The 15651-nt window shown below is 37.1% G+C and overlaps 1 protein-coding gene across 2 annotated transcripts in view; it reads left to right on the forward strand.

Moving 5' to 3' along the window:
• Positions 1–15651, forward strand: part of LOC145663877 (uncharacterized) — a 107482-nt gene that overhangs the window by 23433 nt on the left and 68398 nt on the right. For both annotated transcript variants that reach the window (XM_081730019.1, XM_081730018.1), the window contains exons 3-5: positions 300–430; positions 7285–7381; positions 12247–12408. In XM_081730019.1, coding sequence (XP_081586145.1) covers positions 300–430; positions 7285–7381; positions 12247–12408 — 390 coding nt within the window. The remainder of the gene's footprint in view (positions 1–299; positions 431–7284; positions 7382–12246; positions 12409–15651) is intronic.

The raw sequence follows: 15651 nt of genomic DNA on the forward strand, positions 1-15651 counted from the left end.
TAAGTCCAAATTTCGTATTTTAAACTCTACCAACAAAACAGTGCATGGTGGTAGCACCAGCCGGTTAAAGCATGTTGTATTTACTGTCACATTCGAGTTGGCTTTTTTAAATTTAAGAGTGTAGGTAAGGAATCGTACTACGAGGAATGCATACTTTGTTGTATTTACTGGCTGTTCGGTTAATATAAAGTCTGACCACCGTTAATTGACACACTGCAATTGATCAAATTACAAGGTATTTTTTGTAATTCAGAATTATTTTTCTAAGCAGATTATTAATTGTATTTATCTTTCTACAGAAACTTTTGGATGATGGAAAGAGGCTAGGCTCCAAGCACCACGTAATTGATGTAGCCAATATTCTGAAACTGTTCTTTAGAGAACTTCCAGAGCCACTTGTGCCGTATGTGTTTCACGATACTTTACTCAAGTAAGTACAAAATTTTTTAAATGGTGTCATTTCGTATCAATATCTAACAGTAAAGGAAGGGAGAAGAGAATAGAATATAAAAAGGAAAGGCTAAATGTTAAATTAATAACTTTTAAAAATAGAAACTATGATTGAAAGTCGATAACGTAATACGCAGAGGATGAATAACACAAATGTTAATTCGCATCAATGTAAGTTGCAAGAATACCAAACAATGATGCATCTCCCTCCCTTAACTTCTATAACATATTTATTTCTATATTGACGATCGACTGTTACGAGGGTTGTTAACAAAAGTTCTAATCCTACCTATGAACGGAGCAGCAGAGAGTTTTATGAATGATGTTAATTTTCAACATAGTTCCCAGACAAATCAATACATTTTACCCATCGATGTTCAAGTGCGTTAATGCTGCTGGTTAAAATATATATATATATATATATATATATATATATATATATATATATATATATATATATATATATATATATATCGAAGGAGTGTCTACGGCATGCATGACCTCATCATTAGTGTCAAAATAAGTACCTTCCAACTTTTTTTTTTTTTTTTTGAGCTTTAGGAAGAGAAGGTCAGAAGGTGCCAAATCAGACGAATAAGGTGGGCGAGGGATCAATCTGTAGCCGTAATCGTGAATTACTGCCATTGCGGTGACTGACTTGTGCCTAGAGGCATTGTCTTGATGGAGAAGCACACCTGTTGTCAGTTTCTCACAAAATGTCTGCCGAATATTATCACGCAGCTGTCGTAGAATAACTTCATACTCTCCAGTCTTTCTTAGACCCTGTGAAAGATAATTCATCATCACTATCCCTTCCGAATCTCAGAAAACTGTAGCCATCATTTTTCTAGCTGAGGACACTGATTTGGCCTTCTTAAGAAAGGGGGAGAGAATGAGGGGTATTTCCACTGCTTGGAATTTTGAACTCTGGTTGGTAATGGTAGACCCAGGTCTCATCTATTGTTATGAATTGACTGCAAAAGGCATCTGGATACTTCACTTCGTATCTAACATTGTACCCGTCCATTGAGAAATTGAAGGGAACAGGGCAAGTCTTAGTAACGTTCTTTGTGTGCTTGCTAAAAGTTATTTCATGATCTTGATGTTGTAACGTAGTCACTATTTTACAATTTTGATCTATACACGAAGTTTAATAGTATTCTGTTCATCTTCTTTGTTGAGTTTCTAGAATAAATAATAATAAAGTAATAACTTCAGTGATATTTCAAAATAAAAAAAAATGTATAAACTATAAAATAATAAATTTTAAACAACTGCACGTGGATAAAGGATATACATGAGAAAATTTGACGACGTTACTTTCGACATCAGGATCATGAAACAGCTTAGTGAACATTCAAAAACTGTCACTGCCTTATTCTATTTCATTTCTCAGCAGACGGATACAACGCTAAATACGTAAACGTTAAAAGTGAAATAATTTTTTCTTGGAAATTTCATTTTCTTTTACAGAACGGTACAAAATAAGATGGGATGGGAAACTAGTGTTTCCAGCAAGCACGAATAAAGTGTTCGTACTTGGACTCCATAACGGTCGAAATATTGAAAGTACGAGGCTTGTCAGGAAAGTAAAGATACAAACGAAAAATAAGATATACATGAAATATACAGATGGTGATCAGAAAAATGGAAACACCTGTAGTTGGCAACACGTCAGATGTATGGGTTGGCAGTGGTGTTGTGGCGCCCGCAGCGCCGGACCGCTGGTGGTGGTGTGTTAGGTCGGTCTCCATACTACGTCAGGCGCAGTGGAACAGCAGTGTCCAGTGGCTGCAGAAGACGGTGATAGTGTAAAATGGGAGACCTCTCAGATTTTCAGAGGGCAAATTGTTGGTGCGCGGTTATGTGGAGGAGGTGTGACGGCAGTGGCTACTGTGTTAGGTGTGTCGCGTGGGACAGTGTCGAAGGTGATGACGGCCTACACAACACACGGGAAAACCACATCGGGGAAGCGGAACAGTGGGCGGAAGAAAATCATGAATGACAGGTCACGCCGGGTATTAAAGCGCATTGTCACGCAGAACCGTCGTGCCACTGTGGAGCAAGTGACGGAGGAACTCAATCAGCACCTCCTCCACCCTGTTTCGACAATCACAGTCCGCCGCGAATTACATGACATGAACTTACGGGGTCGTGTTGCACGGGCCAAACCGCTCATCAGGGACGATAACGCTTTCGCACGCCGCAAATGGTGCCGCGACCTTGCAACTTGGACCGTTGAGGACTGGAAACGTGTGATATGGTCGGATGAGTCATCCTTCACCCTATTCCCAACCACGGGCCGTGTTTATGTGTGGAGAACGCCCAAAGAAGCTTATGATCTGCAGTGTCTCCGCCCAACTGTGAAACATGGCGGCAGCTCGGTGATGCTGTGGGCTGCCATATCATGGTTTTCATTGGGTCCTGTGGTCACACTTAGCGGACGAATCACTGCCAACGATTATGTCGCAATTTTAGGAGACCACTTGCATCCTATGGTCCGGATGTTGTTCCCGGACAATGACGCCATCTTCCAGGATGATAATGCACCCATTCACACAGCTGGCGTTGTTGCAGCGTGGTTTGAGGAACATCGGGATGAAGTTCAACACCTTCCCTGGCCCGCCCAATCCCCAGATCTCAACATAATTGAACATCTGTGGTGCGTCTTGGAAACACGACTCCGGCGACGATTTCCACCTCCATACTCTCTCACAGAACTGGCCGATGCCCTGCACGAGGAATGGTGTAAAATTCCACTTGCTACCATTCACGACCTCTATGCCTCCATCCCACGTCGCATCAAGGCTGTTCTGAAGGCGAAAAGTGGCCCGACACCATATTAATCTGGTAAGTTGCAATTTCCTTCAGGTGTTTCCATTTTTCTGATCACCATCTGTATTTGTCTCAAAGAAAGCTACAGTGCATACGCTGGTGGAGAGTTATTTCTCCACGAAAATCCAAAGAGTTGTTCAAACGCAGAACAAGTTTTTGTATCCCAGAATCATAAATCCAGAAAAATCCGGCGCCTGCATCTGGAACCACGTTACGACTTCTTCCCCTGACCTTATCGTCCTCGTCAAACTGTTTTGCACAAAAATGTTTCTACATCTCACACCGCCTATTCGTATGGATCTCTGTTTCAGTGCGATTGTGAAAGTCGTCAGTAATCACGGATGGTCTCTCTTCGTCGTGAATATCATATCGACCTTCTGCGAAGGCATGGCACTCCTTTGCGACATTTTGCCAGTTCATTATGTTCCCGTGCACAGACTATTTCCCGATAGATCTCCATTGGACGCTGTCTTTGAGCCTGCTGAAACTTGATCACGCTGCGCCTTCTCGACTTGCCGGATTCGATATTTGTTCAATTTTCAACGCATGCTCCTCGCCTTGCGTAGCATTGACGAATCACTACCAATCTTCATCGTATGGATCAAGGTTACTGTCAGGAGGGCACGGTGGCTCAGTGGTAGAACGCTTATCTCTGGTACGTGGAGTCCCTAGTTCGATCCCGGCCAAGAAAGTTTATGGTGGACAACATCGTGCTCATGGGTTTTCTCTCGGGGTACTCACACTTTCTCATTCCACCACTTTCGTCATCATTCATTTGCATTAATCATTGTCCTTAGCCTCAAGGACATAATAGTGCGACGTTAGACTCAGGAATTTCATTTCAGGGTTACTGCCAGTTTTGCCAACTTTCGTACACATTTTCACCTAACTTGCTAATGTGTATGTGTATATTTAGTTTCCTAACAAGCCTTGTATTTCATAAAATACACAGAAGAAACAACTTACAAAGGTAAATTTATTGTTCTATACATAGTATAAATTTTATTAAGATCCAAGTACTGAATCACTTATTTACAACCAGTGGATCATGCTATCCAAATATCCACATTTATGTAATACAGTACACTCTCGACTATACGGCCTAATGTGATAGAAATGTAGGCTGGATAAAAAAAAAAAAGCCAGGTAGGCCGGAGTTCTATAATTACTCAATTTTTGCCCAAGTCATGCCATTAAAAACACACTTTTCATACCAAAATCCAATCTTGTTCATATTTTCTGATTTTTACAAGTTTCCCACTGACCTAGAGTATCAGGGAAAGTCATGGAATTTGATTTTTGTTGGGAAATTTTTGAAACTACTTTACTGTTAGGGAAACAAGTAGGACCTAATCGTTCCCGATAAGGGCAGCTTTGAAGTAACAGAAGTAAAATTATTTGTGATTTAGAGATCATACGATAAGTTACAGATGTGAGAACACAGAACAATTTTTTGTATCCCAGAATTATAAAAATCGAGAATAATAGGTTATAGATGTATTAAAGGTATCTTGTCATGATTTGTGGTTAGGTTTATCATCTCTAAAATCATTATGAACTGCAGTGTCTTGAATCACTTAATGTAGACAGTGTGTTTGTCATTTTCTAAAGTGAGATACATAGGCCTACGTGTTTTTAAACAACTTTAAAAAAAAAAAAAAAAAAAAAAAAGTATAGAGCCGTTGCCGTCAATTTGAGCCGTTTATATATACATATAATTGGTCACGCATGTTTTCCATGCCGAACCATTTTATAGGAAGTTAGTACCCAGCCGTTAGTTTAGCAGTGGCGCAAATCTGTCTTCAACATTGAAGGGGACGGATAAGACCGTTCCCATATATTTTTTTAAAGCGATGGTCAAAATATTTATAAAGTTGAAAAACAATACTGTGTAGGATCAGAGGAGCAGAGTTGTCTTCAACATTCGGAGGCGGGCAGATTTGAGGTTTAATCTGGGAGGACATCAATTTCATCTCATTTTCTTTGTGGCAGTCGAACACAAATCATCACACTTCTCCCCAAAAAATAAATTTCAAATCGGATTATTGGGGGGGGGGGGATGTCCCCACAGTTCCAAGATTGGATGGGACATGTCCCCCTCATCTTCCCTGGGATTTGCGCCAGTCTAGTTTAACTAATGGGATTACGAAAAAATGGAAAAAATAAACGAACTTTTGTCAGGGAAAATCAAAGAAAGTCTTGGATAACAGTTTACAAAAATCTGTGGGAACCCTGTCTGACTGCAGGCCAGTACTTCATAGATATTTGTTATGTATTGGACTGTATGTTTTAAAAATTAATTGCTGAAAAAGGGAGTCCAATAATAAAAGTTATGTACGCGTTTTAAGTTAAATTTTATAATATCTAATTTAATTGCAAGAAAAATGATGTACACTGTAGTGACTGTACGCACATATAATTTTAAAAGAAACAAAATTTGTAATGTAAAACATAGGCTTAATTCTTGAATAAATGAGTTAAACTTGTTTTACTATTCATTATAATTGATTATACAAATCAGAAATGGTAAGCCTTAAAGAATCAAAGTTTGCCGTTTTTAGTTTTTGAAAAATTCCTTAATAGATGATTGCTTTTCCTTGGTAAAGTGGCGTTTTTATGAAGGTGTTACAAGTTGGTAGATCGTCCAAAAATGTTTCCTCATTCTATTACGGAGTTTTTTTTTTCCCCCCTTTTTTCGAACTAGGCCGGATAGTTAAGAGTCTACTGTATATTAATTCATTGACGACATCTGTTGAGAGGTAACTGTATTACACATTGTACGATGCTTCAATCCAAGTTCCATAAGAGTTCACAGATATCACCTGTTAAAGTGCATACCTTTTTTAAGTCTCTGTGTAAGTAGAATTAGATGTTTTTCAGTGGATGTTAATTTTATCATATTCTAAATATATACTTATCAGTTAAAGCAATCAATAACTGGGATTAACATTGGGCGAGTTTCTAGAACACAGGTTTTTCTCTAGGTCCACCAATCGGAAGCCAAGTTTGCGTAAATTACGACAAAGTAAACTATTTCAAACTATTAACTAATTAAAATACAACTTGCATAAAAGAATTTCTTCCCATAATCTGCATTATAAAATAACAGTGGGGGACAGAGCCCCGCCACACACCCCAAACGTATATTATTTTAAAATACATGTTATTACAAGAAATCTTTCAATGCAAGTAGAATTTTGGTTAATTAATAATTTCGAATTATCTATTTTGTTGTAATTCTCCCAACTTGCCGTTAAAAAAAAAAAAAAACTAGGAGCATCAACAACATCCGATAATGCAAAACAATATACCCATTGCGAACAAATGAATTTCCAAGAACACCACACTGTATGAAAAAAAAAAAGTAAACCATAAAACCCAAACACAATACAATCAAGAAACAGAACACTAAAAGAAATTATAAAATGTACACAGAACACAGCAGATGTAAGCAGTATATTGCAATATATAAATACGTCGAGAGATTCACACAATACAGTTATATACTACGTCTACCGCCAATGAACAAGTCAACATCACCTCCGAATACGAAAACAAACTAAATGGAATTTCGAATAAAATGAAAAGCAAACTAAAATAAAATCAAAGAAATAACAAAAAAAAAAAAAAAAAAAAAAAAATCTAAAATTGTAATTAATTAAAACATTATTATTACTTTATGCATAAAACAATAGGCCTACATAAGTAAACAAACGTGGTAATGGACTGTTCAAAGACCGAAGTTCAGTGTTCTTAGTTTCGGTAATAATATATTTCAACGATAAAAAGTCCAAAAATTGGAAGAAAAGAATAAGAAACGGAAAAGGAACCAAAACAAGATACATAAAATATATTTCATTAGTTTTATAAAGGGGGGGACCTGTGTTCTAGAACCTTCCCCTAACATTGCCTTATATACTAATGATATCACGTTCTGTAGTTTTTTATTTTTGTGAAGAATATACGCTATATTTTAACTTTTGTTTTGTATATTTAAAGGTGCTTGAAATTAAAGGATAAATCCGTGGAGACGTTGCTTACAACATGTATACTTATTCCTCTCCAACATTTAAATACTTTGGCTTATTTCATGCAGGTAAGATTATACTTTTGTTGTCTATAATACTTATAAATCATAGTATAGTAATATGTAATTTTTTCTTTGTTTACTTGTTCTGTAGTTAGAGTAATATACACATAGTACTGCCATAAATTCTGTCCCTCACATACAAGGTCGTATCCACAAAAATATAAAGGCTAAAGAAACAACATTTTACCATATTTCATCAAAGATCAAGAACTTGAAAAACACTAAAATTATTTAAAATGCCCCTTTTTATTCTTAATACAAAGTTGCAAATAATCAGGCCACGTGTCTATGGAATCATGTACCTTCTAAAGGGCTGAATTGCTGGATTGTTTCAGAGATTACATATTGCAATGACGTTTAGCCCAGGCCGCCCTCTCTAATTGATGTTACACGCGATAGTCCTGCATATAAAGGTTTGAACTCTCAGCCGATGATCTTTAAAACATTGTTCTCGAGCTAATCTTATGTTGTTTTGGTCTTGCAGCTGGTCACTCAAAATGGTTACTTAGTTCTTGGCAGTGACATGTTCATAGAAAGTGACGATGTGTCCCACAGAATATTAGGATATATCTGCCCAAATCATCACTGAACCACCGCATGCTTCACTCTTGGTAACAGACAGTCTGTATCATAACTCTTGTGCCGGCGTTCCCCACACGTAAACTCAGCCAGCAGTTGGAAACCTTGTAAAGGAGACTCATCCGACAACATGACAGTCTTTCACTGCTCCATTGTCCAGTTTTTGTGGGATTTGCACAACTGTTCCCGTACAGCAGCATGGTTCAACAGTCACGAGTGGTTTGGGAATTGCAGATCTGTCATAAATACCCTACTTGTGGAGTTCTCTTCTGACTGTTTTAACACTAACGGGGTAAACACTGTATTCAGTTCCACTGTGACACTTGGCGCCATGGTAATCTGCTTGGTCACAATGTTACCCAATGTGCGTCTGCCTTTGTCATGCAGCATCACACTTGCGTCCACGTGGTGCTTCGCTGATGATGTTTTCCCAGAACACTCGTAGGCAGTCATGATCTTCGTAAATGTGCCTCTTGATACACCAAACATTTCCACTACTTCCGTCACGGAAGCTCCCACCATACGCGCACTCATAATTTGCCCTCTTTGAAACCCTGTCAGCTCAGACATGATTTACGATAACCTGAAGGGTCCAGTCGTTGAACTGTAACTGATCCATCTGTTTGATTGGCCAGGTTGTATGTCATAAACTCATCTATGCATCATTTTGGCAATATGCAGTTCAAGCAGTTTAATTCTCTTTTTAATTTAAAAGGACTAGCACATCCTAGCAGACGATGTTACTATGTGTGTGTGTTCTCTCACGCAGCGAATGCATGTGGGCGTTGTGACCTTGATCAGCACTTTTTCAGCCAATCACAGCCCTGTCCGCTCTTACGTCATTTAACGCGTGAAACCCACGCGAACAGCGAGAGCTGAAGAGATTTAGCGGGAGACACTTACTTGGCGCAAACAGGATGGATATATAACAGCTTCTTCTACCCTGCTGCAACAAGACACTGCGTAATAATGTTCTACATTTAACAGAATCGAATTATTTTTCACGTTTTAATACACATCCATTATTATTATTCTCTTAATCGTTATTTCCTTGTTTGAGACAATGTAAGTATCAATATAATTAAAATTTTCAAATCAATTGACGAGTATTTTCTGCGATTGTGCATGTTATCTCCCACGCCTCGTGGCTGTCTATTGAGTACATGGTGCAAAATTTACTTTTAATTTATTTGTGTAATTTGTTAATTTTCGAAATTAGGATGCTGAATCTTTTGTGTCTATAAAAGTTGTACGTAGAATTTTTGCTTATGTGTGGCTGGCGTTGAAAGGAGCTTTCTTCGGATAACTTGTTTCATCGTCAACGCTCGAGCAAACGTCCTATTTACGACTATCAAATATAATGCTTGCTCTATCTGGATCGCCATCCTATGGAGTAAACATTATATGTATACCTGACAGGACGTGCCGGTGACCACAGCGACTCCTACCATTCAGACGCAAATCGTGTTTGAAATGGCTACCTCTTTTATATCAGGTTGAACAAACTCCATGGCTCTGGATAAGTAGAGTAACAAATAAAACAGTTCTGACCAGAGCAGAATGAAATATATTAAAAACTATACTTACAATGTTACAGTTTCAAGGACCTAACGTCCTCTTCATCAGACACAAACACTCTGGTGTTTGTGTCTGATGAAGAGGACGTTAGGTCCTTGAAACTGTAACATTGTAAGTATAGTTTTTAATATATTTCATTCTGCTCTGGTCAGAACTGTTTTATTTGTATATCAGGTTGTTTCCATATTTTTGTCCATCGCCTGTACATAAGATTGATACTTCTAGTTTGTGTAGTGATCATGAAGATTTTATTTTTATTTATTTATTTATTTATTTTTGTGAGAAAAGAGTAAGTTGAATAAAACGTAAAAGTATTTGTGAAGCTGATGCTCTTCTTTAGTATTTAGCTGTTGAAGGAAGCAGGATTGGTTGCCATAATTATACACTCTGTAAAGAAAAAATAGCGACACTTGCTCGGATATGGTTTTCACAACATACATTAACCAATATAAGTTTTTACATGCATTGCATATTCTTATTGAGCAGTTCATTCTTAATACTTGCGCCGCAGTTTCAGGTTTTTTATATGCTTATAATGAATTTATATGCATATATTAGTAACTATGTGTGTTTTCAGCAAAAACGGCTGTGGGAAGAATTATACATAAAAGTATGAAAGATCAACAATAATAGCACAAAACAAAAAATGTAATTTCTTAAGAGTAAGATATATTGTGTACGAACTTCGAGAGGTACAATATATCAAACTAGATTTCGTATGTCGACCATGGGTTAGGAAGTGCGGGGACATCGTCGAGGCCTTTTGGTGACAAGGCTATTGCAAAATGCAACCTTGATTTCATGGAATCACTCCCGGATTATCCGTTCCGTGAGTTTAATTCTATCCGAGATAGTTGTCTACTGAGTCTTCTGCTCATATTGACCCAAACTTTACAATTGGATTCATGTCAGGTGAGTTTGGAGGCCACATGAGTTTTTGAATAGTCATATTCTTGCACCACTATTAACGATTTTCGCTCGGTGACATGAAGCATTAACGTCCTGGAAAACGAAGTTGTCCATATTGTCTTGAGGAAAGTTGTCTTTAGCTGTTGTAAGAATTTTACGTACCAGAATTTGAAGACGTTTTTGTGCATCAAATGACTTCACATATATCCATTGTTCTGACGTTTTTGGCGGTGAAGCAAGCCCATAAAATCACTCAGTAACTTAATATTTGCATCTCTTAAACAAAATCCGTATCAAGTTCCTTGCTCATTCGTATCCACAACTTCACACCCACTATCGTTTCCCACTATTCTAAACTTTTTTCAACGGAGAAAACAACATGCTTCCAGTTGTCCTAAGTCCAAGTAGCATATCGCGTCACAAACCTACGTGTTGAATTCTTCTGTGTTTTGTCAGTTTCGACTTTCCACTCGGTTTTTTCTTCGTAATATCTTCTTCATACAGTTAAGACAATACAGTCGTTCGAGTAACTGCATTTCCAAGATCATCTCAAATTGTAGAAACGATTTTTGGGGAAGTCATTCCTTAATTCTGCATGTCCTATTGATATTATTTGGCGATCTGCTCTGGGTGATGCTTTCTTTTTTCTATCACACTGTTGACGAAGGGATGATTTCTCATATTATTTTTGCTTGTGAATTACTGTTTCTGTTGTCGAATGATGGATTTTGAGTATTCCAGCCATCTTCCTTAGAGATGTAACTTAGCTGTGCAAAGCAAGAATTATGTCTTATTCACGTGGCGACAAGTCACATATCTTACCCATCATACTTGTTTACAGTCCACATGTAGCAACAATTTCATACAAAAACAACGCTCCACAACAACAATATTGCCACTTGACACTGTTCAAACAATGACAAAGCAGAGACCAATCACAAAATGCTAATTACCTGGGGTTACACATCACAAATGCAATGCAGAATTCTTACTCCAATAACTTATGAGACGCTTTCAGATGCCATCTGGAGGGAATACTACTCATACATAAATAATTAGTAAGCGCCGTTGTACACCATAGGTGTCACAAATAATGCAAATGAACTATCACACTCATAATTTCTTTCTATTCCTCTTCTAGCCGGCTGCAACTATGTTTTTCTGTGTAAGTTACCTTGAGAATTGAGGTGTCGCTATTTTTTCTTTACAGAGTGTATTAGAAATATAACACTAGTTAAATAGCTTTATTATATGGTTCCAGTTTTTGTTCACTGAACCTTGATGCAGCAAATCTAGGACGCTAAGGTGGGTAGGTCATGTAGCCAGAATGGAAGATAGTTTCAAAGTCTTAACTGGAAGTCCAATCGTAAAGCGGCCATTAGGAAAATCTAGGCGTAGATGGGAGGACCAATATTAAGATATTTATTTATTTATTTAATTAATTAATTAATTTATTTATTTATTTATTTATTTAAGCTACTTTCTCAGTTTATGTGAAAGTTTCGGTCGTAAAAAAAAAAAAAAAAAAAAACATTTTTAGGACTATCCTTTTCCTTGTCTCTACCTTTGTAGTGTTATTTGTATACATTTGGCGCCTGTGATTTCATCTTTTCTAAAGTAGGTTTGGGATATCCGTTTGTGATACCTAGATTAAAAACTTGTTTAAGCTGCTGTTCTAATTCTTTATCTTTGGATACTAGGATGTTCGTAATTTCCTTTTGTTATTCCTTTCAACTATTTATCTTGTAAACAATTACTGCTTGACAATAAATATGAATGGTGTACTGATATTTGTTTGGTTTTAGTTTCTGCAGAAGGTAGCGGATCACAGCGACAAGAACAAGATGGACATGAATAACTTGTCCATTATAATAACACCAACGATTATGCCTGCACACGAGAGGAAAGGAGAGAAAGCGGTCTTATTAAGCGATTCGAGACTGGCCTGTCACACCCAAGTTGTTGAGGTTAGTTATTACAAGAAGTATGTCGCCATTGGTGGAATTATGTACATCAACGGTAGGAGTATATGTCCCTGAGAAAAGCAAAAAAGGCTAAAACTCACCGCAAAAGATAGCAAAAATTTTTTTCTACATGTAACAAGTAGCGCTTTCAGAAGAAATATTTCCTTCATCAGCCTGTTGAAGACTCAATGTACAATGACAATGAGTGTCTATATCCATGTGTTTAATCAGGGTGTCTATCGGTCACAAAAGTCTCGAATGTCACGAAATCAGAAAACAGTCATGAAAGTCAAGAAAAAGTTACGAAATTTAGCTTGTGGGTCACGATTTTTTTTATTTGTACTTACAAATATAAGTAAAGACTGGAAAATTTTGTTCTATAAAATGCCAAAATTCACCGCGAAAAATGTCCATAGTAGGCTTTAGACGCTATCAAATCGCAAGCAGATCACGCTTCTATCGCATGCATGAAAATTCGGTCCAATTCGCACCCAAGTTTGCTCTTAAGATTGTTCTTCAGCTGGCATCATTGAGCAGTGGCGACGCAAACCGCATCGCATCGCCGAAATCACGTACGCATCTAACCAATTTATTCAACTGCCACGAAAAGTTAACTAATAGAAGTGAATAACTACTTCTTCAGGGATTTTCCATCTAGGCGTGCAGATTTTGTTGCATATCACAGGTTCTTCTGTATTCCCGTTAAAAATGTGTTCATTAGGTGGATCGAAAATTCGAAGGCAATTGGAACAGCGATCGAAATGATGCCTTTCTTGAAGAAATATGTCAATCAAGTGTCTTCAAAAACTCCGGGTACACAAAATTTCCACGTTCTAGGAAGTTTTTAGCAAACGACCTGCTACAAGCGAACTTTTATTCCTGTAATCAGTAGCATTAGAACTAGAGCACTGTCTGACAGATTTTCAATCGGATAAGGTAATCGGTATTGGTAATCATTTCTTGGAAAAGAGTGTAATGTCTTCTGTTAAAACAGCCAAGCAACTGCTAGCTGTGGAGGTGACAAAGACAGAGAATCCGGATGTTAGATTAGTGGATATTGGCTTTGATGTAACAGTAGCATGCAAAGGAATACGAAAACTTGGATTTTTTTCTTTCTTTCTTCAGAAAATATTGCAGAAATTTTCTCGTTTCTTTGTTTACATCATTAGCTAACAGAAATCACCATTGCGCAGGGTTATGGTGAGAGAATCATCATGCTTTCTCCGTATGTGACGACAGATAGTTCTTTGAGAGAATCTCGTATTACTAGTACTTTACAAGAACTGACATCGAAAATCCATGTAGCTTACGACAAAGCAGAAAAGATTAAGAAAAATTATACAGGGTGGCCGAAAAGTAAATATGCACCCCTGCATTGATCAAGTATAACATTCTAGTTTATCTAGTTTATGGATTTATTTGCTTCGACTGTTCCGGGCTTAAGTTATAAGTAAAAAGACGTTAAGAACAAATAATAAAGGAACTAGGTCTACTTGTTTGATAACAATAAGAAATGATATAAAATACAGTGAGCTGATCAGTACGGGACTGTATACCTACTTTTGGGCTATCCTGTGTATCACCGTGTGAAAAACGACATATTCAAGAAGTATGTAAGTCGTTTAATTGGAAGAGAGGGTAGATGTATTTCTTATGAAAATTTTCAATCATGACGAAAAATTTGTAGAATTTTCTAAACATGTACTTACAATGTTCCATGAAAATAGTGCTGTAAAAAGAATTGAGAATAGTGCTGTAGAATTTGGTGGAGAACCACTCTGAACATTCTTTGATTTCCCAGCGTTTGGTATATTGTGCCGTACTGTCCATTGAAGGTTTACATAAGGTATCAGTAACAAAGTCTATGATTATGGCTGTGAGAAATGCATCGTTGAAACGAATGGAAACTTTGAAGCAGAAACGAGATGAGGAACACTAAACACAAACGAAAAATCCAGATAGAAGCGGAATTCTTTAAAGGTTGAAGAAGAAGAAAAGGAGATTTACAACAGATTGAACAGGAAGTTGAAGCACTTCAGAAGGAGATTGAAAAAGCTCAAAAAAGGGCAAAACAATATTAGCTAACTTAAAAGAGAGAAAGAATCCATCAGTACAACTGTTTACAATCAGTGTGACATTTTTAAAGGATTTGTCAATCTATGTACATCAGTATACATACTTTTAAGATTAGTATTTGCTGCTGGTTAGTTACCGAACAAAACAGACTATACACAGAGAATATGCTGGAAGTGATGTGAGAAGATACCAAGTTTTTATCGCTCCAGAGAACAGCCTTTGAAAGTAGAGAGAAGATAAAGATAAAGTGATAAAGAATGTAGGTACTGTTATAAGTTTTTGAATGTTACGAAATTTTATGATTTGGTAAAGAAGAGGTCAGGAAATTTCATTTTGGAAATTTAGCAGACACCCTGTTAATGTTAGACAGAAGATCTGTTTTCTACATATCTTTTTTTTTTCACCCTTCCTTCATGTTTTTAAATCTTTTTTGAGTCTTCAACAGGCTAATGAAGAAAGTAGATTTTTTCCGAAAGCACTACTTGTTACATGTAGAAGAAAACTCTGCTATCTTTTGCGTGAGTATTCGCCTTTTTCTTTTCTTATTGAATATGATCACCGCTCGCAATATTGTGATATAGTATGTGTCACTGTTTGGATTATGCACTCACTGTTAAGAGTATTTGTGTCACCATTTGGATCTATGCGTCAGTTAGGAGTATCTGTGTCACTGTTACAATTATATTCGCTACTGTTAGGAGTATCTGTTAGAATCATATTCGTGACTTTTAGAAGTATCTGTTAATGTTAAGATTTATCATCTTTTCTTTTAGCAGTATCTGTCACTGTTACAATTATATTCGTTACTTTTAGGAGTATCTGTCACTGTTACGATTTATCATCTTTACTTTTAGCAGTATCTGATACTGTTACAATTATATTCGTTACTGTTAGGAGTAGTTTCACTTAGGATATGTGGATTACTGTTAAGGGTATCTGTGTGATTATGTGCGTTACTGTTGGAGCATCTCTGTCACTGTCTGAATTATGCACATCACTGTTAGGAGTATCTGTGTTGCTGTTTGATTAACGTGCATTATTGTTAGGAGTATGTGCAGTGGTGGCTCGTGTTACTTATACTTAGGGCTGCATAAAATAAAACACCTTATTTAGAAATTAATTCCATACGATGGATTCGATGGATTTGCTGTTACGATTCCTTGTAGCTAA

The sequence above is a fragment of the Thermobia domestica genome, chromosome 11 (assembly GCF_964235325.1).
Source record: "Thermobia domestica chromosome 11, izTheDome1.hap1.1, whole genome shotgun sequence".
NCBI classification, from domain to species: domain Eukaryota; kingdom Metazoa; phylum Arthropoda; class Insecta; order Zygentoma; family Lepismatidae; genus Thermobia; species Thermobia domestica.